This window comes from Cariama cristata, unplaced genomic scaffold, assembly GCF_000690535.1.
Source record: "Cariama cristata isolate BGI_N322 unplaced genomic scaffold, ASM69053v1 scaffold18180, whole genome shotgun sequence".
Classification (NCBI taxonomy): Eukaryota; Metazoa; Chordata; class Aves; order Cariamiformes; family Cariamidae; genus Cariama; species Cariama cristata.
Window position 1 is genome coordinate 63,886 of NW_009593189.1, and position 27,188 is coordinate 91,073.

Genomic DNA, 27,188 nt, shown 5'->3' on the forward strand with positions numbered 1-27,188 from the left:
AGTGTCTTTCTAAGCCAGACGTGGCATTATTGTTTATGGGCATCATTCACTATTTATGTAAAGTACAATTCCAAACCCAAAACATTACGTAAAGCGTGTTTTAATGTTCTGAAAAATATTTTAGGGAGACATGTCCATACTTCTGTTTCATCCTCTGCCTCTTTTGTTTCATATGTTTGCAGGTTTCAGTCCATTTCATTAGTGTTCTTCTTTTTAATTAGTGTATTCATGTTAATTTTTAAATGGAGTGGCCAAGCTTAATTCTTGCTTATACTACTTTCAGTAATTCCAGCTTCAGTTTTCACAGTAGTTTACCAGTGAAGATATGCATATACAGACACAATGTCCATACGCAGGAGAACTCCCTTTGGATGAAAACTTCATGAGGCTTGAGCAGACATGACTTGTTCCATGAGCTGCCTATGGCCTTTGCCAGGGTACACCAGAGACTTGGTCTGAGTGTGTTGTAGGGGGACTGGCCGAGGTCAGGTTGTTTTGTGAACTGGTTTGGAACCAGACTTGGGACAAAGACAAAAATGGAATTTCTGTGTGGTAACAGCCCCAGTGAGACAGTATAGCATAGGTTAGATGGGGAATGAGTTTCACCCTTCCCTCGAGATGCAGGTATTTCTGTATATTGCTGTGATAGCAATGTGTCTTCTATTAGTTGCTCTTGGCAAGATGTGTATGAGCTTTTATTGTCAGTTTTTTTGTCAACTGACATTATAAGAATGCATTTTTAAGGGGGAGGAAGGATCAGCCTACAAACCATCCAGGTACTGGGGCCAGGGCAGAGTATCTCTACCCACTCAGTAGCAAGCATCTTCTGCAAAAAGCATGTTAGGCTTTGCTCCGGGAGATATGCTGACTTACTTCCTAGGGGAAGTATGAGATGTTATTTCAGGCCTGCACATTTCCAGGTGCTGGCTTGGAGACTAGTTACTTTCCTATGCAATCCCAGGCATTTCCATCATCTAAAAATTAATTTTAACAGCCCCTTGTTTATATAGCAGGAAACTCCAAGAGGCTTTGCTGCAGGACTTCACTTCTCCCTTTGGCATAGGCAAGACAGGATTGGTGACTAGGACAGTCTGTCAAGAACTGTTGACTTTCCTGTTTTCCCTGAGGTGGGACTATAGGCTGAGAAAGGGCAAAAAGATGAGGTGGAAGCTGTTACTCTGGCTGAATTTGTACTGAGGGCTCTCTTCTTTTTGTTATTTTTGATTTATTGTTTCTTATCTGCAGCTTTTGGGAGTTTTCTTTAATCCACCTAGAGCACACAATCAGCATAGAAGAAATGAAAACTATATATGTCTATGTCAGTACAACATCCATTTCCAAGCTCTCAATATAAGTCATTGTATATGCAGTGAAGCAGTGACAAAGAAATACTGCACAAACAAAATGATTTGGTTCTCAAAGAGTTTTGCAGCTTAGAGAAAATTTTAAAATAATGGAAGATGGCTTGAAGGTGCCTTTTGAGAAACTTTGTTTTATTTCCTAAAATACATCAAATAAGTAGAGCACTGCAAAGATGGATTTCTTAAGCCTTGTACTCATTACCATGCAATAAACACCACAGCCTTAGATCTGGATATAGCTCACGGAAGCAAAAGATGCCCAAAACATGAAACTGCAGGAGCTTTTCAAAAGAAGGACTTAAGAACATAATTCCTCACTTCCCATGATAGATTAATGTAGTTTACTGAAGGACAGTAGTGGGATTTCTTTTGAAAAAAGGAAAAAAAAAATTCCCCAGGGGCAGTTCAGGTAGTTGAACTCTCTACAAACTGTGACTCAAGAAAAGTAGCAGGAAAGCAAGCAAAGATAGAGTAATAAACCCAGAATGGACCAAGATGTATATAGCAGTAGGGAACTCGCTGCTAGGAAGCCTGGAAAACGACCAGTGATTCTGCCCTGAGTTGATAACCTCTCTAAGCATCAGAGGAAAGGTCTAGACCACGAGTGACTTCTAGACTGGATGCTCTGAGGGCTAGGTACATACACTGACACATCCATCATGACAAAGTGAAATGACCTGAAAGCGTACTGTCTCCCAGATAATCCTGCAGCCTGACCTGGGAACAATCATCAGCTTTACTTAGGTTAACAAAACCTGTTAATTCCAGTGATAGCGCCCACAGAAAATATGAACATGGAATGAAATATGGTCCTAAAAAAGGTCCCCTGGGAATAGTAGTGCAGATAATTAGTTCCAGACGTGGTTAACAGAATCTCTAACACGGTCTTACTGTTCCAGGAGGAATAGCAACAAAATACAGTTTTGATACCCCCTTCTGCAGAGCAATGTACATTTGTAAAATAGCACACTCCCCGCTGGGATCAGGATATAAACCACCCAGACATTTAGCACTTTTACAGTTGCTCGTAAGAGATGCTTTTAAACCTAGAAGAAACCACCTTTTTCATTACTTGAAACAAAACTGTTTACTCCAAAGGCAGCAAAAAGCTATTCTAAGCAAGAAGTGGTTGTCAACATGGATAAGATAATTCAGGGTGACTCCAGTTCTTAAGCAGGCAGTTTGATCTGTAACTTGTACATAACTCAATTTAAGCAAGAGTTTAAAAGGAGAACTGCAAATGAAAAGAAACATTACTGATAATGCACTTTAGGAATAAGTAAGTACTTGAGCCTGAAATATGAGGAGCTTTGTATCCCTGTAGGCATCAGTGAGAGTTAAGGATGTTTAGTGTTTTGTGGGAACAGGCTCCAGACTCATTCAAAGCAAATGGAAGTCATGGTATTAATTTACAGTAGTACTGACGTTGGTAGTGATGTACTTTATAGGTTCAAAACCCATTTGCAAATACTAATTGTGTAAACCCTCCCAAGTTAGTTTTTGTAAGCTTTATGAAGTTAGCAGTCTCCTGGAGAGTTTGAGAGCATGGTAGCTGCTAAACACAGAAAGTACCACTTAGGGTTTAGAACAAGGTCACTGACTCAGAGTAAGAAATGTATCTGGTGGGGGGGATTACTAAAGACTTTCACTGAAGCAACCCTCTCTCCCCAGTGTCTTTCCTTTCCTTTCATCAAAAAAAATGCCAAACAAACCCAGAAAGCCCAGAATACCCAACATACCAGATCATGCTCTTACTAGGGGGATTTTTTTGGGGGGGGGAGATAAATGTTCCACAGGTAACTAAAACAAAAATCCCAGTAGTGCTATTGTTCTGCTTTGTGTTTTTGGAAAAGTTACCTCACCCTTTTTCACTGTCTATGTAAAATAGGGACAGTGACAGCTTTTTTTTTCTCCATATATTGTGGATGAAAAGAGCTGAGTATGAGCTTTAAGAATATTACTGTTCCTTGTTTGATTATATCATTATTGTATTATTACTATATAATTTTATTATCATCATTATCAGAACATCACAGAGACCATGTGGATGTCAGATTTAACATGCAAGAGCTGTCAGTCTACCTAGAAAGCAGTTAGATATTTTTGAGCTGGTCATGTATCTAAGAGGCTGTTTCTTCTCTGTTACAGCTGTATGAAAAGGTTGCTCTTTTCCTGACAAATTTAGGTAAGCAATGTTAAATACAAGATTGAATGATACAGTACTGATTTTTTGGTCCTTACATTGTGATAGCGTTTGAACTGTCTGTATAAATACAAAAAATCCTGGTTAATTTGCAATCTGTAGGAATTAATGTTTTTCTTGGGTTTATAATAAAGGAGTATATTAACGAAGCTATAGTGCCATTCAGTCGGGGTGACAGCAATCACCCACCTGCCATGCTTGGTTCTTCCAACCCCTTATCTTGTAAGAACTTAAACAAATTGTTACCTTGGGGGAAAAAAAGCATGAGTTTTCAGAGAGACTCAGCACTCACAACCCCCAGGTTTTGTGAAGACCTGGAAATTGGGGAATCACTTTTGGAAGCCAGATTTAGAACTCGACACTAAGGTGATTATTGACTATCCAACATATGCCTTTAAGAGAGGCAGTAATTTGGAGGGAAGATAACTAGGTGAGTCATCAACTCTACCAATGCCTAAGCTCCAAGAGTGTTCTAATTTTCAGTAATCTTTTCAGCTCACCCATAAACGTGATCTTTATGCCAGAGTAAGGACAACATGTTTTCTAAGGACAGCATGTACTGTCACTGGGGTAGCAATAGGCTATCGCTCATGTATCTGTGGCACAGGCAGAGTCCCTAGAGATCCTGATTATGCTGGAAGATTGCCATAGTTGGTGGCAAAAAGGGCTCCTTAGTGTCAAGAAGCCTGAAATGAAACTCTTGTTGAAGGCCTGTTAAGTGAACCATATTATGGCATGTGTAGAAGTGGTTTGACGAGATTATTTTGAGCTTCTGGATACCTGTGTACATTGATGATGTTCAGTCAGGTATATTGGACCAGGTGGGCAGATTTTGGTGTCTACTCAGAGGAAATGCACAGCTGATTTTAGCTAGTGTCAGGGCTTTTCTACATCTGGGAAGTCATAGGTGATGTATTCAAAGCACGTCTGTGTAAGATAGCATTTTATTCTGTTGTTTCTTAGTAGACCCAGAGTCCTCATTTGTATGCTGTAAATTTAAAATATTTTTGCCATCCTGTATCCATGGAAAAGATACCTGCTAGTTACAGTTGAGAAATATGATTTTCAAGTATGTCATTTGCACAGGCTATGCCCTTTTACTCCCTGTGACACCCTGGGGACAGTAAGATATGGTCTAGAGACCTTGAAGCTTGATTACTTTCTGCCAGGTTATGATCAAGGTAGGTCTGCTTCTTGTAGCCTGTGCAGAAAGCATTTGTGTGAAAACCCAGCGGGTCAAGCTGTTCTGACCGTGTTCAGGCTGTGTTGTGCTTTTTACTCTGATGGCCTAAGTAGCTGATTTGGTTTGAACGATCTTTATCAGTGTAATAAGCTCTGAGCGGGATTGGCAGCAAAGCTACATTCAGGTTGTCCTTCTGCAGCCTTTGCATCGCCTTTTACAGAGCTCACATCCGTGCCTCTCCAGAGCATTGCCATTGTCTCTGACGGACATATTAGTAAAGCTTCAGCTGCAGCTGCCTTCTTAAAGTCAAACTTCTCCTTCCCACACACTGGCATCAAAAATCCACGATGCTTTATTTCTTTCTGCTTAGCTAAATAGTATGTACTGGCATACACATAAACTTGGGTTTCTTGACAGGCATTTCCAAATCACTAACACAGTTGTTCATTTATGGTCTGTTTTATGGTTTTGTTGATGCATCTGTTTGAAATTTCCTCATAGGTAGGGGAGCTCTAATTAAAGAGACTGTAGTTTATCATTGTTGTTTTCTATATTTCCAGTAGTTTACTGACGACTCCTTTGGAAGTAGTATATGAGTACTACAATTATGATACTCAAAATCAAATCACTGTTAGTACCTCCACTTCTCCTCTGATAACTCCCATTCACGGCAATGGTTGACTGCCAACCGGAAGGTAGTTCCAGGACATGGTACTGGTGTGTTGGTGTAAAAGTTGTTTTGTTAGCTTCTGTCTTGATGTCTCTTTAGATGGAGATTAAGGGCCTACCTGAAGAGGAGTCCCATTCATGGCAATGGTTGACTAATAACAAGCTCCTGCCAACCGGAAGGTAGTTCCAGGACATGGTACTGGTGTGTTGGTGTAAAAGTTGTTTTGTTAGCTTCTGTCTTGATGTCTCTTTAGATGGAGATTAAGGGCCTACCTGAAGAGGAGAGTATGTCTTTCCCATTTGCCTTACCCCATCCATTGCAAAATACTTTTTCCCAGACATCTGCGATCAGTTCTCTGGGACAGGGAGCGGGATTCATGCAGTGGCACTCCCCTGGTACCTGTGTAGAGTCCTGAGGTGCCAGCATGGTGGGCAGATCCATGAAACAGAATTACAGGGAGGATTTGCTCCAGTTCACTGCGACATCTCTAGCAAAAAGGCGCTTACGTAGCTTGTGGTGGTGTGCTTTGTGGCGATGTCATTATGGTAGGTGGCAGAAAAGGAAACAAGAGGAGAGCCTGAGCCTGTAAAGCACGCAGGAATCCAGGAGGGCTGTTTAATATCCACATTATCTCGACCACTGTCTTACAGTCTCCTGGGAATATACATACCCAGATATCAGAAGAAATTTCTAAGTCTTTACAAGCTCACTTGCTGTGTGCTGCTTTTGGGTACAATTTCTTCTGTGAGTTTGTATTTTGAAATCTGCAGGCTAATTTAGAAATACATTGCCAGCTCTGATAGGTGTGTGCAGCCTCTGTGCCAAGGGACACTGTTAATCTGATTAAACCTCTGAAACTCTGCTGTCTTTCTTCACAGAGCAGCCTCGTACTGAATCCGAGTGGGAGAACAGCTTCACTCTGAAAATGTTTCTTTTCCAGTTTGTCAATTTGAACAGCTCTACCTTTTATATAGCATTCTTCCTTGGAAGGTAGGATTGGTGTCTGCACCCTCATATGTGGAGAAGAGAGAAGAAATAAAATTGTCTGTAATGAAACAAAATGGGACCATATTATCACACATCTCAAAAGGCAAATTTCATACTAGCAAAGCAGGAGAGATTGCAGGTTTAGTTTCCTTTCAAAAGCCCAGAAACAAACATAGTTTTAATTTCCTAGCACCACATTGGCTTAATGCTAACTATTAACAATTTCACTGCTGGGAACTGATGCATCTCACCATACTGTACATGCAGGTCACTTCACTCTGTCTTTATGTGTGTAACTTGTACAGGTAAGTAAATAACATTCTGTCTTTTTCTTGCAGAATAGAAGAGAATAGAATAGAATAGAATAGAGTAGAATAGAATAGTTCGGTTGGAAGGGACCTACAATGATCATCTAGTCCAACTGCCTGAATACTTTGCTGCTTCTGTTATATGATTTGGACTGTTAAGAGTGAATTATGAGCTATCAGTTGGTTTTTTTCCACAGAAGATGAAAAATATATTTTTGTATGTCTCTTTCTGTAAGTCCCCCAAAAGCAAAATAAGAGTCTTTGAGTAGAGAAGGCTTGAGTAGAAGAATCCGTCGGTATGGATTATTTACATGTGGGAAGTTGTGGGAATCATTTTGATAGAAAACATGGGAGAATAGTAAGAAAGTTATGTTTTCCTAATGAAAACTAACATTTTCACTGATTTCACAGAAAGGCAGGCATCGCAGCCCGCATTACGGTGTAAGGAAATGGACTGGCAATTGAAAGCCACTTTCCAGACTGACATGAACAGTTTTATTAAGATTTTCTCTCTTCTCTGCACATGCTGAATATCCAACAGCAGAGTATTTGGTATTGAAATAAAACTGGAAGTAAAAATATACTTAGGCCTTCATGGAAATCATTCCAGGAATCCCCCAAAATGTTTTGCAGCATAGCATCTTTTATAGTTATATCAATCAAGCTAAGATGACATTAGATTAAAACAAGAGTGTGAGCTTCCTTCTACTACTGTGAGCAGACTGCTAACACAACCTAGTTGATGTATATTCCTGTGTTAAAGATTTACAGGACACCCTGGTGCCTACTTAAGGCTGATAAACCGGTGGAGACTGGAAGAGGTGAGTGTTCGCTAACTACGCACTGATTTATCTGCTTGCCCACAGATGCAGTGAATGCAAGCAGAGGCAGACACGTAACTCTGTCTATTTATTTTTGAGTGTGTTACTGGGTTTTCAGTTGCTGTCTAACTCCACACTACTGACACTACCATCTGCTACAAAAAGATCTACATATTGATATATATGCACTCTTCAATGCTAGCAGTTTTGGTGTTTGCATCACATTTGGATAGTGGTAACAAATGTTTTAAACATTGCTCACATTTTTACACTGGAAATATTTCATCCTTGAAATGAATCAAAGTCAGATATGAATCTGACAAATTTTTGCTTCTAAAAAAAAAAAATCCTTTCTTCTCAGCTTTTCTAGCCTTGCTGATCAGGGAGCTAGAATAGTAACTTAAAAATCCATCCACATAAAATGTACTTGAAAGTTGACCAAAACAACTGAACAAGCTTCCCAAAAGAGCCACTGGTGTAATGTTCCATGTGGATAAAACCAAATGGATTTGGAGAGCAATGGATTTGGAGAGGTTGGCTTTGCAAGTCACTGAAGGATCAATCCCATTTTTTGGCAAATACATTCGGAACTCAAAAACCATTTGACAGTAATTGAAGGTGAACAGCAGCAGTTTCTGGACCAGTCGTGATTTCTAGTGCTGCTATTTGCACACTCAGATCCCATGTTTTATTCCTGCTTCACAGCTGAGTAACTGGAACAACGTTGCAAATACATGACAAATGGCAAGTAGAAAATGCAGGTCTCACACTGCCAACATAAATTTACAAACATTTCTAGATATATAAATATTTTGGTTAATAGAGGTCATCCCAATACTAGCAAGAAAAAGAATAATTTGAAAAAGCCATCCTAATTTTGAAATAGAGAATTCTGTACATCCAGGGAAAGAATACTTGATAAGTGGACAAACAGAAATTCACTGAACACCCCTCCAAAGTCTGAGAGGGGCTGAGCTGACCTAACACCTTGCTGCTGCCAAAAGAAGAGAGTTCTGCTCTTCCTTGGAGCCTTCCCCCAGAAGTTTGCTCCTTCCTTTTCCTCTGCACTGGCTGTGGCTTGTCCAGCCCTGTGAGGGCCAATTCAGCTCCGTGGATCAGCAGAAAACTCTTTCTTTTTCTGGCTGAATTAGTCTTCTGATGAGTTACTGGGCTGAATCAGCTCACAGAGGGATCAGAGAACAGGGAAAGAACCTCACCTCTCTGCAGGAGCAGAAATGGGAGGAAGAAGGAACCAGGTTTGGGAGGGAAGTGCAACAGCAAGGTGTTACAGGTTGGGTCAGTTGCTGGTGGAAGCTACTATTAGTAGTCCCTACGATTTTGCTTTTCTTGGTGCAAAAAAAAAAGGTCTAATAATAAAATATAATAATAAAAAATAAATGCCATTTAATTTCCTTTAAGTAAATTATCTACTATCCATTTCTAGTCTTTAAGAAATGCTTTAAAACTCAGCATTATCTCTGTTTAACCTTTTGTTTCTTTTTTTTCTGTAGTGCCACCCTAGTGGATGCCTTATTGATCTCTGTATGCAAATGGGTATTATAATGGTGTTAAAGCAGACCTGGAATAATTTCATGGAACTGGGCTACCCGTAAGTAAATACAATGCCTATGCTTCCATAGGTCACAGAAGAATACTAAGTTTATGCTTTCCTTATGACCACTTACATAAAAGCAAGATACACTAGTCATTACAGTAGAAATCCCCCCTAGGATACAGAACTCCTAAGACAGATTTCCAGACATATAGAGATAGATGATGTTTGGGTGGGTTGTTTTTTTCACACTGGACATAGCTAGCAAAAGTGCAAGTGTAATATAAGTATTAATGAATGAATAATATGTGGGAAGTACTTGATTTCATTAAGTTGTATTCCATGTTTTAAAACTCCTTAAAAATAACTGTAGGACTGCTGTATTCCTTACACAAGAAATATCATATGTATCATTTTTTAGTTGTGCCAGTAAGTTCTAAATTGGTTTTCTCCTTGCTAGGTGATAAAAGATGCCTGAAAAGGCAGGTATGAGCTGGAAAAAATGCCCTGCTGGCATATACACTCTCAGAGGTAGAAAAATGCACTGACTGGTATATAGAGAAGTTCCCTGGTGATCTTCAGGGTGTTTTTGAGCTGTGCCCTAGCTAAAAAAGTTCACGATTATTCATTTCCTATTGATTAGTATTTAATGAACATGTTTACTCTGATTAATACAGACCATTGATGCTAGAGATAGTGTGGCGGGTCATCAAGGGAAATTAGCAAGTGTGAAAATATGAGAGCGCTGACATTGTCAGAAAGTTTGCCCTTGCAAAGTTCAGAGGGATTTGCTTTGCTGCAGGACCCACGGCAGGGCCAGTGCGGAGTCTGGTCCCTGAACGGCAGAAAGGCGTTGCAGGAGCGATTTCAGGCCGCCTCAGTGCTGATCACATCTAGCTGTAGTGAGAAAGGAGTAAATGATTTAGATGCACAGAGTAGCGGGCAGTCGAGGTGCTCAAAGCTCGCTGGCTCTGTCTGCCCGGACGCGCGCCTAGTGCTGCGTGCCAGGGTTTTGCAGCTGTTAGGGCTGGAGGGCGGGGAGGAGGACAGGGAACAACAGCAGCGTTGATCCTTGTCTTTCCAATCCCTGCCTCTTTTGTCAGTTTTCATTAGAACTTTCTGCTACCTATTAATATGGATTTCGAAACCTAATAAAGAGCACAGGAGGGGATTAAAGAAGGTGACTGAAGGAGATAGGAGGAGATTGTTTAAGAGCAAGTGATTTAATAGGAATAAACTGCTTCAGGTGAAGTCAGTCTCTTCACTTTAGGGTCACAACAAAAATCACAACACAAAACAGATCGTTACAACAATGCGAGGTGCTTCAGCTTATTCTAATGAGAGATGTATTTGCTCTCCAGACCTTTCAGCCCACCTGCTAGCCCTGAAATGCTGCAGACAAGTGCATTTCCTTTTTGCGTGAAAAAAAAGGTGATCATTTCTGCTAAGAGCATGGTGGGAGCCAGTACCATGCGGATGGCCAGAGGATTTGGAGGCAATCCTGTAGTGTGTAGGAGAACATCACTGCACCTCCACCCGCATGCGGGCTACGAGCCACAGGCAGAGCCCGCACTGGGCAGTGCCAGAGCTGATGGCAGAGAGCCTTTCCCCGTCAGACAGCCCTAGCGGAGGAGCACCAGCAGCCTGTTTCGGAGAGGTTTTTGGCACCCTGTCAGGGTGGCAGCCCAGCTGGGGTGCAGGCACGTGCTCCCACCGGGACCGCAGAGGCGCGGAGGGCGAGTCGGCAATGCCACCAGGTGTGCCTTGGTGACAGCAACCCCAGCGCCTGCCGTCACATTTCTCACACAAACGTGTGGCGTTGGCCTCTCTTCTGAAATTTCTCCCTGGGAGTTAAAAACTGGGTTTCGAAGCTATCGGGGAGAGGCCCTAGGGTGTGTGTTAGAGCACTGATTGATTAGCGGTTACATTTTTAATACAAATACTGGCACGTCAGAGTGGTTCTTCTGCTTCGTGCAAACACTGCCTGGGAACCTCTGAAAGTGTGTGTCAGTTCTCCTCTCCTGCGTGGAGACATTTGCAATAACTAAGAAACAAAGTATAAATTATTGCTTCATTCTTGGGTGGAAAACTGCAATTTCAAGTTGATGTTTTTCTTGGAAGAAAAACATACATCTGTATTGAAACCACATTATATCACATTGCTTGCATTTGGCTCACACATAAATCCGGAGACGGCATCGCTCTGAGTTTTACTAGGAGCCTGAGGTATTTAGTAGCACTGGTTATGGGTTCCCCTCTCACAAAGGAGGAAGTTAGCCGGGATCTGTCTCAGTGTATTGGTCTCCCACCCACTTCACCCCTCACTTTGCTGCCTTTGCAGGAATTCAGTTCTCAGCCCCCTCACTTTCTTGTGGGCAGGACATGAGAGGCAAAGCCCCAAAGGGTGCTGTGGACTGCAAAGATGTGCCCTTAACTGTCCCACAGTTCATCAGTCACAGCCATGGTCATTCACAGGAAAGGCCTTTTTACACACATGACTGGCTGCAAGCTGCTAAAACCAATTATTTTAATAATTTCTTGTACTTCCAAATTGTGGCTTGTCCATGACAAGTCCGTGCTTGTACTTCTACATTTTTTTCTTGCACTTCTAGACTCTAGATTTTAATGTCCTGCACTCAGCTGTACCTGCACTTCTTTAAGGAAGACAGGAAAAGCTATAACCTCTCTGGTAAATGGCCTGAATGGAAAAATAATCTCTAAGCTTTAAGAAAACAAGCAATTGGCCAAACGCTTATCCAAATCCAATGGCCATTTGCCTACCATTCACGGACCAGACCAGGCCACTGTGAAGGGAAGAAGCAAAGCACAGTCAGGAAAAGGATTAAATTATTGGAGTGAGCCATCACCTTCCGTCTTGCTGAGATGAAGGGGACAGCCACAACTTCAGTGAAAATCTCTATCATGGAGTTTTTTTGTTCTCTATACTAACTGTAATTTGTGTCCTTTGTTGGCCAAACCAGTGCAAGTCCCTGACCTGGAGAGGCAAAGGTCTTTATTTCGGATGTGGGCACTCATTTGCCTTCTGGCTCAGTGCCTCCCACAGTACCCCTACACATGGGTATCTTCGGGAAGGGTATCTTCCCCCTGAAGTCCAGCACAGCTCCCTCAGTTCTTGAGATGGAGATAGCTCTCGTGTCAGCCGTCCACCTCTCGGCCACCACACGTTGTCAGTAGTCCACATGCTTCCTTCTGCCTTTTGGTCCTCTCGATGTTTGGCTGCAGACACCATTCACAGTTGCTTTTTCCCTTCCCGGATTGCCCGGGGACTGCTAGCCTGCTCACTGTAGAGCCGCACAGAGATGCCGGCTTGCACACAGGAAGGGACCAAGCAGCATTAGCACTCAGTTCACTGATTTCTCAATTAGAGCTCAGCTATCTCCACACAGCATTGCTTTCTGCCATATAAACAGACCCTGAAGTGGTTTGCCATTCTGTGTAGAGAAAAAGAAGGCAAATAAATAATGAAAAGATGTCAAAATCCCTCCACCATTTTAACAGCGTCTAGGCCTGGGTTATAGTCCATCAGCTGTATCTGTTTTCATACCTATTAGGCCGTGTTACTGGCCACATGTGTTACTAATGCTCTATTTTCCCGTGCATTAGGAAATTAATTTTGCAAGGTATGTTGCGCACACTTAGCCTCTTCCAATTTTGTGATAAATAGCCACTAATATTATTTACCTTGTTTCTTTAATTCATTTGAAAATGTAGGCTCATTCAAAACTGGTGGACCAGGAGAAAACTACGACAAGAGTATGGCGCACAGAGAAAAACAAGCTTCCCACAGTGGGAGAAGGACTACAATCTGCAACCTATGAATGCTTATGGACTCTTTGATGAATACCTAGAAATGAGTATGGCACTGACCTTTGTTCTCTCTCTTCCACTAGATTTTAATGTTGTTGCTTTCTTGTTGATGTGGGCTGGTGTATTCTTTTAATTATTGCTGTATGAAGCTAAAGAGGCTGCAAAATGGTTTTCATTCTCACAGGTCAGGTGAGGAATGGGAGTGAGTTTGTAAGAACCAAATGTAGCTAACCACACTGCTGCTGGTTTGCTAACCTCACATCTATGAAACATTCTGGTTTTGTGTGGGGAAGGTCATTTTCCAAACCAGAGCCCACCTCCTCACCTGCATATACTTCTGAAGAACTTTGCTGTTATTTACTAAAGGAAGTTCCCTTGGGCTTTCATTTTTAAACTGCATGGTACAGACCTGCATGCTTGTTCGCATTTAAAAATCACCATCATTTACTACTTCACATTTGTAAAGTAGCTTGCTGCCAAAAGGCATTGCTCTGCCCAGAGGAGAGGGGAGGATAACTGCTCAAAGAAACGTTAAAGGACAGGAACTTTTGCCCTGTATGACTGAAGTGCATGTGTCATGATTGGTTTTTTCTTTTCCCTCCCACACAATTCTCTTCAAAGTAATGGGAAATTTGGTGGTCTGAAAACCTCCCTCTAGCAACTTAGACAAAGTTTCAGACTGCTGCCCATCTGTACTCTAAAAAGGAATGTATTCAGCCCTAATCTTTGCAGGTATTGAGAGATCCTGGTTGATGCTGGGGTAAAAATGTCCCTTTCTAAAAGCACAGTTTGTCCACCCACAAACTTGGCTCCAAATTACAAAATCTAGATGTTGCTGTCCATCGCAGGGACAGATGTGCATTTGTTCTTGTCATCCTTGCTCTGAAGTTTTGGTAAGGAATTGCTGTACAAGTGTCACTAGACTATTGTATGGTATGGCATAATAAAAATGTATGTTTATATGTAATGTTTATGCATATATTATTTAGTATCTTAGGCCTTGATTTTAACAATTATGCTGTGATCTTTCCTTTTTTTCCTAGTTCTTCAGTTTGGGTTCACAACCATTTTTGTGGCAGCTTTTCCACTGGCACCGCTTCTGGCCTTACTTAACAATATTATTGAAATTCGGCTTGATGCATACAAATTTGTTACCCAGTGGAGAAGACCTTTAGCTTCAAGAGCCAAAGATATAGGTGAGCTCTTTGTATGTGTGTTTATTATGTGTGTGTGTTATTTTTAAGGCAAAGCATTGACTACTTCAAGTAAGAGCAGATTAAGGTATTTTCAGTCATTTCCCTATTAACAACACACAATTTGATTGTTGCAAAAAGCTTCAAGCATCTGATACCAATCTGATTTGGCAATTAATGGTCTAATTGGAAAATGTCCTTTAATGATTTTCCAGGTGACTTAACAGCCAAGATGTTTTAATGAAGTGATCAGTGTTCTCTGCAGGTTTTTCCTTGTGGCAGACAGACTGTGTGAACACATGCCACTACTCAGTTTGAATACAATGACCAGGCAGAGCAGCTGAAACATGAAAGTCAAGTTAAAGCTGCCACTATCCTGTGTGTTTTATATTTACCTGGCCAAAAACAAGCTCCCCTGCAACTCAGGGGCTATGCCCACCGGGTCCCTGGTGGATCAGACAGGGTGGGTCTACATCCCGAGAGATGACTTGCTGTCAGCGAGGCACACCTACATTGCTAAACACAGGGTTCACATAACTTTGAGCTCACCCAGCCACACACTACTGCAAGGGCTCTCTGAACATGGTTTGACTATAAATCTTTTCTGTGCTTGTGATGTGCAAAAGCAGAACGTCTTTAGGAAGGACTCTGTAAAACAAAGTCATCTGCTTAATGCTGAATCCCTGGTGTCTTTAGAGGGGGAAATAGGATACCTCGCTGTCCCTTTGCATTGCAAAAACCAGTAGCCCACACCATGAAATAGCAGAAGGCCAGGCTTTGTGCGCTCAGAATGGTCTACCACGTACCTAAAGTCTGTGTGTGAATAAAGCTTTGCATTTGAACAGTGTGGATCTATGAGTTTAGGTACATCAGCCCATACACAGCATACGCTGCAGACATAATTCCTGAAAAAAACAGTTATATAACATGAAAATAATAAAAACACAGAAAAACCGATTATTTTTTTTTCAGGCCAATTCAGATGTGATTTCTCAAAATAAGTTGCATCCACTCCCTATTCAGCAGACTTTTCAGGGACAGCTTGATGTCTCATTAAAATCAACAGGTCTGTCTGGCCTTCCTCTGGTGTGGTTCTCAGTGATGGTTCCTCACGACCAGAGTTGGTGTGTGCCAGTACCACAAGATCTGTCAGACAGTTGAGGATGGCCGAAAAGGCCCAGGTGATGCCTGGGGGCTGTGTGCCATTGTATAGCGTTAGCAGGCCATGAAGGTTTTGATGCCGATAGGTACATGCACGAGTTACACACAAGGCCCCTGGGACAGGCAGATCGTGGATTGTGTGTAATCGTGGCTGCCCTGGCAGAGCCTCCTCAAAGGCTGGATAGCCATCGTCATAAGCAGGGAGGCTTACAGTGTTTCTTAAAACTGCTCACGTGGTTATGTGGCTTGATGGAGCCAAGGCCTCCGTGAGCATTTTTGTGGCTTCCTTGAGATTATTTGCAGGATAAACAAAATTCCCACCCAGTGGGAACAGAAATCTGGTCCACTGTGATTCTGCTGTTCAGTAAGAAAAATTATTTTTACTCAGAGACTCTCAGGTAGAAACTACATAAAAAGACGTTGGGTGGTGAGGACAGCTGCTTCAGAACATGCAGTATCTCAGGCACTTGGATTCTTGTTTTTCCTGGAGCTAACATACTCTCCTTGTTGAACAGGAATCTGGTACGGGATCCTGGAAGGCATTGGAATTCTTTCCGTTATCACAAATGCATTTGTTATAGCTGTGACGTCAGATTTCATCCCTCGCCTCGTTTATGCTTACAAATATGGACCTTGTGCTGGCCAAGGAGAAGCTGGACAAAAGTAAGCTTTTCTTTGAGAGAACAGATGCACATGAAAATAACTTACTACTTGAATAGATTCAGCAGTACTGTCTGTGTATGTTCTGATTCCACTTACCCAACCTTATTGTTTGTGCTTAGGTAGCAGATGTCAGCCATAGATACTGATGCTTTGCAGAATGGGTTCCTGAGTGTCTATAATTTATGACGTTAATGCAAGGAAAACATAGCAGAGCTGTTACAGAGATTTGGTGTGCGTAACAGTATGCTGCACAAGCTGCACTTCTCAGCTGGTGTACATGGATATAACCCTCTTTTCATTCTGAGCAATGCTGATATTTATCAGTTACAGATTTAATGAGCGTTTTAAACTTATTCACTAGACTTTTTTTCCTGATGTAGTATTCAGCATGTATTGCTCAAAAAAGGTAGTGTCTAACAAGAGGAAGCAATTCCCAACTAATAAATCAAGATATACTTACAGAGCAAAGAAATTTGTTTTTCTTCTAAAACTAGGATCCTTAGATTAAATCTTTCAGGAGACATTTGTGAACTGAAGCCCTGCTGCCTAAGTGGATTTTCTTTCAGTGTTGCTAAACACTGAGATTATATTAGCATGTGCACACTACCAGCAAGTATGAGTACAGCTGCTACGTGGCAACTTGTAAAATCTAGGCTGTTGGACTTGGGGAAGGTCATTGAATCCAGCCGAACACAAATAGACACTGTTTGCAAATGATCTCCTAGCAGGACCATTAGCAAAGACCCTACTGTTCAAAGTAACCCAAGCTAAACAGTAGGCAGTGACAGAGTGCTTACATTCTGCTATTAGACATATGGCAGATTGATTTTTATTCCCTGCTGCAGAAAATTAGTTCCTCTGTTGCTACTTTTTTGCCGTCTTTTGGTTGTCAGTACTATTTAATCATACTGACGGAAGAAGGGCAGCTGGTGTGGCAGCTCCTGATGAGCAGTGCTGCTAACTTGCTGTCCTGCAAGGAGTTTGGCATTTTAGTCAGTGCCAGGGGAAATGTTCCATTCATTTTCATGAAGAGTTAAAGTCCCTTCCCAGGTTAAATGTTTGGTCTGGTGCCAGTCTGCTTGTGCCATTATGAAGATCCATAGGACACTGAGGCACTGTCAGCGATTTTCCTTGCTGCTGATTTTCTCAGGACCACTGTGCTCAAAAAAACAACACCTTTAGAAACATTGGTTTTATGAGGACTTAAATACGACTCAGTGGCTTTGAAACTAGTTCTGCATAGGAGAAGTAGCTTGGCTCACAGAGGAAGCTCTTACCATCTTTTCACAGACCTCTTCTACAGTGTTTTCACACTTCTGCTGCTTTTCTAAGTGAATTTCTAGATGAAACCATCAGATAGTAATCCTTTGAAGGAGCCAGCTTGGATAAAAACTATTTATGTCAGCTTTCTGGATATTGTTACTAATGAGTACTGTTACAAAAGCAAGAAGCTATTCAAAAATCCACAGGAATATTGAATTTTCTCAAATTAAGGAGTCAAGAAAATCCGCTATTGAATAACTTAAATGAGAGGTGCTTTTTTCTTTCAAAATACATCTGTAGGTATTAGATCCATATGACACTCAGTGATATTAGAAAAATATTGTGATTAAATTAAGTTCCAAATCCAATCAGCATGGAGCTTTTGAGACAAAGCCAGATGGTGTTTAAATGTAATTTCTCAAAGACTGTAAAATCCATAGTTAAAAAAAACAAACCAACCTTTACTGTGCATTGTGATCGGCACCACGCTGCGCGGCGTGCCTAGACTTACCTGTGCTTGGGCAGTGCAGAGTGAGCAGCACAATACACTTGCCATAGCTCTTCTCAGCTTTCTTCACAGCACACTTGAGCCTTCTAGGGATTCCCACAGCCCTTCGGCAGGCGATGCACATTCTCGTCCTCGGTGTTCTCCGAACTCTGCCTGACCCTCCCGGCACTCAGCCACCCTGGGATCTTTTAGTGCTGAGTTCCTCTGATTAACTGGACATTTTGTAAAAAGGTGGTTTAAGTGTATTACCTTTCCGTCTGATTTAATGTCCCTTTGTGCTAGTACCGTCAGGGTAACAGTGGGAATATTCTGATTATCTTCCTCATGCTACTTATTATTTTCTCTGCTTCCGCTGGGTCACCTTTTAGGTGACTTTTCTTTTCAAAAGTAACCAGTCTCAGTCTTCACCATTTCTTCTCCCATAGAAATCTACCATTGCTTCATTTTTATTGTCCATCTGACCTACTTGAGCATTTCTTTTATATTGCCTCACTATCCCTTTCAAATATTAATAAGCATCACAGTTGTACTGTGGATTTCATGAAACCCAGAGAACATCCTCCTGGGTACCCCAGTTAATGGAAGAACCTTGCTGTGTCCTGACTACAGGATTTTTTCCCCTCTAGGTGTATGGTTGGCTATGTTAATGCCAGTTTATCAGTATTTCTGGTGTCTGACTTTGAAAACCGTTCAGAGCCAACATCAAATGGAAGTGAATTCTCTGGTTCGCCATTAAAATATTGCAGGTAAGTGTCTGATCAAAATACCTCTCTGCTTTAAGAAGTGTCATGATAAATTTGGGGTTGGAACTAGTTTCCAGAACTTAAGGAACAGGAATGGAAAGAATTGACTGTGCTATACAGGGACGTGCTTATGGTACTGCTTGGCTGTTACCTGCCTGATTCCTTCCTTAGGTACAGGAGAAGCCAAAAAGTGGGTATCTGGCAGGTGTTCCTAATGCAGGATTTCTGTGGTGTCATGGCTTGAATCAGACACAACCATTGTGGAGAAATACTGTATCAAAGAGCCAGTAATAGGTGACTGATTACTTAGGTACCGATGAGATGAAACTGTAATCAGATTATATCATAGCACGTGCACAAGGAAGTCACGGTTGCACAGAAGTGAGCACACTGAATGATGATTTCACAGCTCTACCAGGCACAGACAGGGTCTGTCCTAAGCTACCTTTACCAAACCTCAAATCCAGCACTTCCTAATTGTTAAATGGTTAATATGTTTATGTCATTACTTACAGGTGTAATTATTATTAATAATGGTGTACCTGTGGTTTGAATCAAAATAAAATGAGCAGTGAATTGTCTGTATGTCTTCGTCCTCAGCCAACAGATTGGAGAACTGGCAGTCTGACACTAGTCTGTAATGACAGATTTGCACCTGATTGATTTTAATGGTCCAAAGGATCAAGGATCTACATAAAGGTCTTAAATAGGGTCCCAACTGAAAATACCAAACAACAAATACAGCTACCATTTTTTTATTGCAACATTGGTTTACAAGCATGAGTCCTGGTAGCTGCAGATACACTTAGTTCACTGTGAAGAATTAAAATATCCTTTCATGAGTGCCTAAAGAACAAAAGATGCTCTGTAATACAGCAAAAATGAGTGATACTTTGTGATATTGTGACATTTTTATTAACAAGAAGTTTAAGTGGTATAGCATAATGAAGGGGGGAGTGGCATTCATACTTTCGTTTAACTAACTGATACTTGAGACTGTTGCAACTTCTTTGGCAGAAAGGACATCCTAATGTTAAATCCATAGATAACATTTTCCGTGGAGCAGAACCACGTTGAGAATACTGCATTCCACGTTGTTTGCCAGAGCACCATTTAATAATGTTTTGTAATTCTGATCATTCTCTTCCCCCTCTTTAATTCCTTTCTTCCCCAACTTCAAGCATGAGGTTGCTGCTACTTAAAGGTGATGGTGGAAATCCTATTAAAAAAAAAATTGTCCCCTCAATATCCCATAAACAGAACACTATTAAAATTGGTGCCATAAATCTCCAGAAGATAAATCTGTTCTTTTGGGGGACACCGAATTATTATGTATATCTGCCCTTGAAAGAAAAGGAATATCTGTCTGTCTGTCTTTAGCTGAGTTTATCAGCTACTTAACCCACCTGAATTCTGCTAAAACATTAGTCATTTTAATTGCACTTCAAGCCAATACTGATAGTGAAGTAAGGAAATAGTCTGTTCCGCTGTGCGATAGTGTAGGTGTTTTTCCAGGAAGGCAGTCTGTCTGAACCAAGAACACTGGCCATATTCAGTTAACTTCCACTCCTCTTGAACCCAGATGGTGCCATGCTATTCTGGTTGTTTATAAAAGGTTTCCCCGTTTATTCATGTGTAGTGCGTGGTTCCTAGCAAGTACAAAAAGGAGACGTTACTGACCTGGGACTTGGTCCAGGGACTTCTGTTTTCAGGATGCTTAGGGTATTGTAAAATGTCCTAAACTATGAAGTCAGAATGCTGCTTGCAGAAAGGAAGATCATCTCAGTTTTAAGAACTTGCACTAGAGATACTACAATTTAAGAGAGGTTTGTTGCTGACTAAGATGTCAAGACAGTTTATTTCATTTTGTGTAGCACCCTCTGCAATCAAAGAAGGTGAACCTTTAGGGAGAAATACAGATCATTATAGAGATGAAATAACTGTTTATTTCTCTTGCTCATCTGAGTTTTCTTTAGTTTCTTAAAACTAACTTAGAGATCAAGCTTATGGTATTTTCAGTATTTTTTTATAGTGGGTTTTCTGTACCATCTAGGAAACAGATTAAGGAGAAAACAATTTTTACAATACTTTTAAATTAAGTTTCTGCAATAGTATTTTGGAATAACATACTGCTAGTAGAAATGGACTCCAGAATGTGCGACTTAAACAGATTCATGATTTGTTAGTGTAATTGTGGAGTATTCCTGGATCCAGCTTTCCCAATAGATATCTCTAGTTACGTTACTGAGACCTAGTAACTACCGTACTCTGCTTGTCTTTCAGGTACAGGGACTACCGAGACCCTCCTCACTCCCCAGCGCCCTACGGTTACACGCTGCAGTTCTGGCATGTCTTAGCAGCGCGGCTGGCTTTCATTATTGTATTTGAGGTCAGTGACCTTTCTGGTGGTCAAAAACAACAAAATGAAACAAATTTCCCTGTGAAGCTTTTTCATTGGGCTGATCTGTGATGGCAGCTGTTGAGCTTTTTGTGGTAGTTTCTGCTCTTTATACTGTGCTTTGTATTCTCAGATCTCTTTTCTGAACAGTCACAGGTATTTAGGTTCTAACAAAAAGGGGAATGCAGCACTTTGAAAACTTTAACAGTGACTTGCAAAGAGAGGAAATAAATGAAGCTTTTATTTACTTTCTGAGGTCTGGCATTCATAACCTGTCTAGGCTGGGGAGCCATGTGCTGACTAGTGTGTGAAGGAACATGAGAAGGAAAGATGAAATCTGAACAATTGAAAAACGAAGATAGTTTAAGTTACAGTATTTACACATCTAGCATTTTTCTCTTTTTTTCACTACCGTTCATTTCCCTAGAATGATTAGCGTCACAAAGATTCAATACCTTTGCCAATGTTCATAATATTAGTACTTACTGTCAGTATCTCAGAAATCTTTAAGATAAACCGGAGAAGATAATACCAGCTTCACATGACTGGTATTCCTATGCTGATTTTGAAAAAGAGAGACAGGAGGGTAGGTAAATAAGGTGAGATCATTTACAAAACAAAATGCAGCTCTTAAGGCCTGCATTTCAGGTGCCTGAATATCCCTGCCAGGGGCTCAACATCTCTTCAGCACAAGCAGGTTGAAATGCCTTTTGCACTGAAATGCCTTTTACACGAGAAGCCAAACAGGGAACAAACGATTTTTAAAAACTCTTTACTCAGTCCTCTGCTCTGAAATCATAGCAACGCGACATCCAACACAGATATGGAAGCCATAATCACCATAAATTATTGGCATAATGTTCATGAGCACATACTGCATTTCTGACTCATGTTACTGTGTAAATTCATTCTGAACCGAGCTTTCAAAGCACCTCGTTGTATCACAAAACAGAAGCATTTGAATTAGAGGAAAGGTGAAGGGGAAACATTTCCTAGATTATTTCTTGCATAGAGATATCTTGGTGGCTCAGCGGAAGCCCAAGGTCTGCAGTAAATTCCCCCTGATTGCCATTTTGAGCCCTTTCCAGACGAAGGAGAAATACGGCACTGCAGGTTGGGCTCTCTCCTTCCTCTACTCTGCGCTAACTCATCAGAGGTTGGTCCTAAGGAGATCAGCTCTTCCCTCATCTCTGCCACGCTCAGGGAAACACTAAGGGAAAGACAGAAAGAAAGATTTGAGAGAGGCCTGCGGGGCTTGATCTCTTCCTTTGTTTCTTGAGCTGTCCTTACTGAGAGCCAGGGTATCTGTCTCCAAAAAGGACTACAGAGGTGGCCTTGGCAGGTCAACCTAAGCAGTTTTAAGACTGAAAAGAGCCTGGCTCCTTGATACAGGATTGGCATAAAGGCAGCACAGCATAAGGGCAAAGATAACTGAGGCAAGAAAAATCAGCCCTGAAAAATGAGTCTCAGTGCCCAGCCAACTTTGCGACCTGCTGTGGAGTAGCTTTTTGTGTCTGCGCAATACTTGCACAGGAGATTTGAATTTGCTTTGCCCCAACCAAAGCCATGGGCTGGCTGGTAGCTGTCTCCCACCACAGGGACCACTGTTGGTTGGCACTGCAAACTGGTTCCTTACCTCTGTCTATGAAATCAGAAAGATAATTGCAGCAGAAACTATGACGGTCTTTCTCTGTGGAAAACACTAATGGGTGTATTGTGATTGCTACAGCAATTACAGTAAAAGATTGCGCTAAAAGATAAGTGACTCAAGGTAGGTTTTTTCATAAATTAAGTAACTACCTGAGCTCAGACATCTTTTTGGCACTGTGGGTGTGGTTATTTGGGCTATCTTGTCCTCCTTCAAAAACAAACCAAAGTATTTCCTATCCCTGCAAAAGGAATTATTTGTTCAGGCTAAACTGACAGAAGAAGCTTTTTTTCTTTTTTTAGGTTTGGCAAAAAAAGCAACAATTAAAGTAATGCAGGTTTATTTCTCATGAGGGAAGAATATATGGGAAAACATGTTATGTTCTCTTTCCAGTGGCTTTCAAAGGAAGAGTTCTGCTTGGAGAAGAAGGAGTACCTTTATTTCTCCAATCTAGAATGAGTGTCCTTTCTGAGATGGAGGATTTTTCTGTTTCTCTGCTCCTCCTCTCAAGTGGAGTGAGTAAATCTCCAAGCAGGGTCTTTGATCAAACAAAAAAGGACACTCAAGCAATCCTCCCCCATCACACTCAGGCTTTGCTGTGGCATGCCTAAAACATGAGGGACAAAGGATCAGTTACCTCGTATTTAATTGTGATGTTTAGTAAATGGGACTATGTCTTTGGATGAGAGACACAGTATAAGAAAAAGCGTTTTGTTTTGCATAGGTAATTCATCGGTTCCGATACTGACTCAAGGATTTTCTGGCAACAGGAAAGTATTGTATCATCCGATCCTCCTCTTCCTGCAGAGCAACGCAGTAATACCAGCCCCTGCCCAAACAACCTTACAGCAAATCGTGACCTCAGGGGTTTGGACACACAGGTCATACGACAGTTTTGAGGCCTTATTTGAAGCCAGCTGCTCATAACCTTTGCTGCAATCCATACTCCACTGACTTTGGCTGGAGTTTTTGTGGGGAAAAACTTAATGGCTTGGTTTCTTCAAATTTAGTAGTGGATTTAGTTCTAACAGCATCTTTTTGTGAATTGGAAGGAGAGGGTTTTCGGAAGATATGGAAAGTACTTGTTTTCTTCTAAGATTTTAATTTTTCATCCTTTTTTTGTTTTCACAGCACCTTGTCTTTTGCATAAAGCACCTGATTTCCTACTTAATCCCAGATCTCCCAAAAGACCTGAGAGATCGGATGAGGAGAGAAAAGTACCTGATTCAGGAAATGATGTATGAAGCTGAACTAGAACGTCTGCAGAAAGAGCGGAAGGAAAGGAAGAAGAATGGAAAATCTTATCACAATGAGTGGCCATGATGGGGTGAGGAAGAAACTGCTTAAAAGAAGACAGGAATTCTGTTTATAAAAATTTCCTGGTTTTCTACAGTGGAGAGTGCACTGAAAGGGATAGTCAGTAAGCCTTGTGTGCGCTTAGCACATGTGCACCCACATTTTGAAATTAAAGGTCTTGCAAGGCTTAGTCTTCTCCAGAGCTAATGTCAGCATGAGCAGATCAGACCAATGCTTAAACCTCTGCACTCTTTAGCCCTGACTTAAATTCAAGGTCCTGAACTTCAAAGCAGTTGCATATCTTACAGTGCTTTACATAACTCAGTGATCCTACGGCTCGTTCTCATGACCAAGTTCCTACTTCATGACCAGTGACTGCGCGTTGGCAGCGCGGCAGTACTTGTCCATGGCTGTGGCCACCACCTGCAGCGCATGCATGGCAGTGTTGCCCTCTTCCACAGCGGACTAACCTATGTTAGCCTGCATTTACCATGAGTTACGGTCATGTGTGTGGACCATTTCCATTACTCCGACAATACTGAAGTATTTTTTAGGAGGAGATGCTTGATCGTGAGTCTAATCAACTGGTCTAATAAAGCTGAAAAATTTAGGTGGGCAGAAGTGCTGACAGATAGACAAGCGTTTAATGTGGCCAGAAGTATCTAACTGTAGGGTCATTTATTTGGAAATGATACTGTGAAAAGTTGGCAATATGTTTTAAAGATTTGAACAGTGCCTTTTCAGCTATAGGACTGTCTGGTCTCTGAAGGAAACAAATCAGGCTAGGGCATCTTGCCCCGAACTGCCTGTGTATTTGTATGGCAAGACCACATTGAGGCCTCATCAGGAATTAGGGTGTTACCATACACATAACAGAAGACAGACTGTGTCTTAAAGACCTGTCTGCGTAAGTAAAACAATAAAACTGACAGATGAACAAAGTCAGCCGAGCAAAAGAACAGAATCATCTAGAATCTCTACACTTGTAACATTTTCTTTATTTATCCTTCCATTATCTATGAAGCAGTGGAGGGGAAAAATAAAACAACAGACTGTAGTATGAAATAGCTCAAAATCCTTCCTGCAGAGCAAGTCTACACAGGCTGCAGAATTAGGTTTGGATGAAATGAACCACTGTCTATATCCTTTTGCAAATTCTTTAGCATTAAGAAATTAAAATTTCCCAGATCATTAACCTAATGACAACCCCATAAAATAGGGGAATTGTAGGTCTGAAGACTGCAGAAGTGTCACATGGAGCAACATGCATCAAAATGCTGAGTGCTGTGAAAGCTCTACCACCTCTTGCCTCAAAGTGGTAAAACCGCAATTCTTGCAGAACATACGGTGGCATGATCGGCCACCACGTGAAGTTCAAAAACCAAGACTGTAAGAAGCCGAGCGGAAGCAAGCCTATGTCCTGGTCAGGATACAGCTAGATACAAAATACTGGAGCTGATCCATTTGCTTAGCCCTTTTCCAAATAACTGGAGCTCCATAAAAATTATAGTTTTCTCAGAAATCTTAATGAATTGTGATGTTGGTTTGAAGATATTTAAGAGGGAGGAAAATTCAGCAAGTTGTTTCTACAAGTTCTCCTGGAAATCATTCGATAGAGGGGCTAGAATTTGCCCTTCTGGACAGACCACACAATGCCAGACCCTATGGATGGATGCCTCAAGCCCACAAGACATCAGGACCACTTGCACCAGCACCCCATATTGTCAAATTAGGTCTATTAACTTCTTTCCACTGCAAGGGAGAACTGTGCTATTTCCATACAGGGGGAAGGTTTTAATGAAAGGTAATACGGCTTGAGGAAGGAGAGGGGTGGAAGAAAATGTATGTGCCCTCATCTCTGTAGCCACTGCCTGCCCGCACTTTGCTTCCTCGCAGCAAGGAACCTCCTCCAGTAGTGACCCATCCTCCTACATGAAGAGGATAGATGGCACAGCAGCTCCCATTTGTCAGGTGCTCCTGGCCCAAGCCTGAAGGTGCCATGAGGCAACATAAGCACTGAAGGAATTTCGGGATTAATCTGTTCTCTGTTGAAACACTCTGTGCCAGACTGAGTGCGGAGCATGACCAGTGGTTGTGGGGTGTATTCCTGCCTAATGAGGAGGTGAACTTGTTCACCTTTGCTTCAGCTCACAGCAGCTGTGGACACATCCCACGTGGGCAGTGGAGAAATGGGGTTATTATTTCTGTCTCTGTAAATAGGGGGTGGGGATTAGGCAATGTCATCCTCCGAGAGGAGCACATGCCAGAGGGGTTAGTATTTACCCTCCGACACCTACGGGTGTGTACTGCTCTTGCAGTCCGGGGACTCTCGGGCAGGATTGCTGTGCAAAATCACATTCAGACCAAATTCACATAAGCAATTGGATTAGTTTGCATACCCTCCGTTTAATAGCTAAAACAACAGATGACAAGAGCTTAGAAACTGGTTGCTAAGTAGTAAAGTGAGATGTGAGTCATGCATAAAATCAGTGTCACCCATATGAGTGTGAACCTTTGCAAACTCCTGCAGTAAGATACAGCTTTGTCACTGTAGATCTCAATTAACTTCTGAGAACTGAACTGCAACCTAGCAGGATATAAACTGACTTCCACTCCAGAGGAACCACCGCAATATAATGTGCCAAAACAAATAAAGTACAGCAGAAATACGATAGATAATAATTGCTTTTGAGACTACTTTTCAGCACAGCTACATTATGCTGAGTTTTCATGGCAATACATTGCTAGAAGTTGTGTCCCGTTCTGCTCTAGATGAGAACATGAGTTGACTGCTTACCAAGCTGGTGCTGAGAACGATGCTGAAAGAGGCTCTGACCTCGCTGGCAGATCCCAAGTACGTTTCTGTTGCTTAACGTTGACCAGTCAACCCACCGAGGCTTCTGTGCGGCTGGTCTGCTGGATGGATTTCCCTTGAGTCCTTCAGAGCTATATAGCAGAACACCCAGGAAGGATGACCCCTTTTTATTTATTAACTAGGAAACTATAATACAAATACTAGGCTAATAATAATAAATAGAATTTTAATGGTCTCTAGATAGCAAATTTATGCCATTCCCTTCTTTCTAATCTGATGATGGGTTTTGTTTAAACCTCCAGGTGACTGTCCTATATGTTGTTTACCTATTCCAGCTCCACAAGAGCACTACCTTCAAGGGAATGAGAAAAAATTGCAACCTCAGTGCATGCCACAGACATTTTACATAGCAAGCAGGACAGCACACATCAAAGGATTTACTGTGAAATCATCTTGCAATCAGCATAGGATTGATCTCCATAGACAACTCTTGCCAGCAAGCATGTACTTCATGAGCAGTTAAACGCCAGTTTTTAAAACCAAGGAAAAAAAAATATTGTATATTGGGACTGTTTTTCAGCCTGTTT

At 41.5% G+C, this 27,188-nt stretch overlaps 1 protein-coding gene across 1 annotated transcript in view; it reads left to right on the top strand.

The window, feature by feature from the left end:
• ANO4 (anoctamin 4) overlaps positions 1-23,813 on the top strand; it is a 63,709-nt gene extending 39,896 nt beyond the window's left edge. The window contains exons 12-21 of the mRNA XM_009709512.1: positions 3,510-3,546; positions 6,296-6,407; positions 7,476-7,533; positions 9,045-9,142; positions 12,818-12,960; positions 13,957-14,109; positions 15,783-15,930; positions 18,328-18,447; positions 20,728-20,833; positions 23,622-23,813. Coding sequence (XP_009707814.1) covers positions 3,510-3,546; positions 6,296-6,407; positions 7,476-7,533; positions 9,045-9,142; positions 12,818-12,960; positions 13,957-14,109; positions 15,783-15,930; positions 18,328-18,447; positions 20,728-20,833; positions 23,622-23,813 — 1,167 coding nt within the window. The remainder of the gene's footprint in view (positions 1-3,509; positions 3,547-6,295; positions 6,408-7,475; positions 7,534-9,044; positions 9,143-12,817; positions 12,961-13,956; positions 14,110-15,782; positions 15,931-18,327; positions 18,448-20,727; positions 20,834-23,621) is intronic.
• Positions 23,814-27,188: the final 3,375 nt, after the last annotated feature.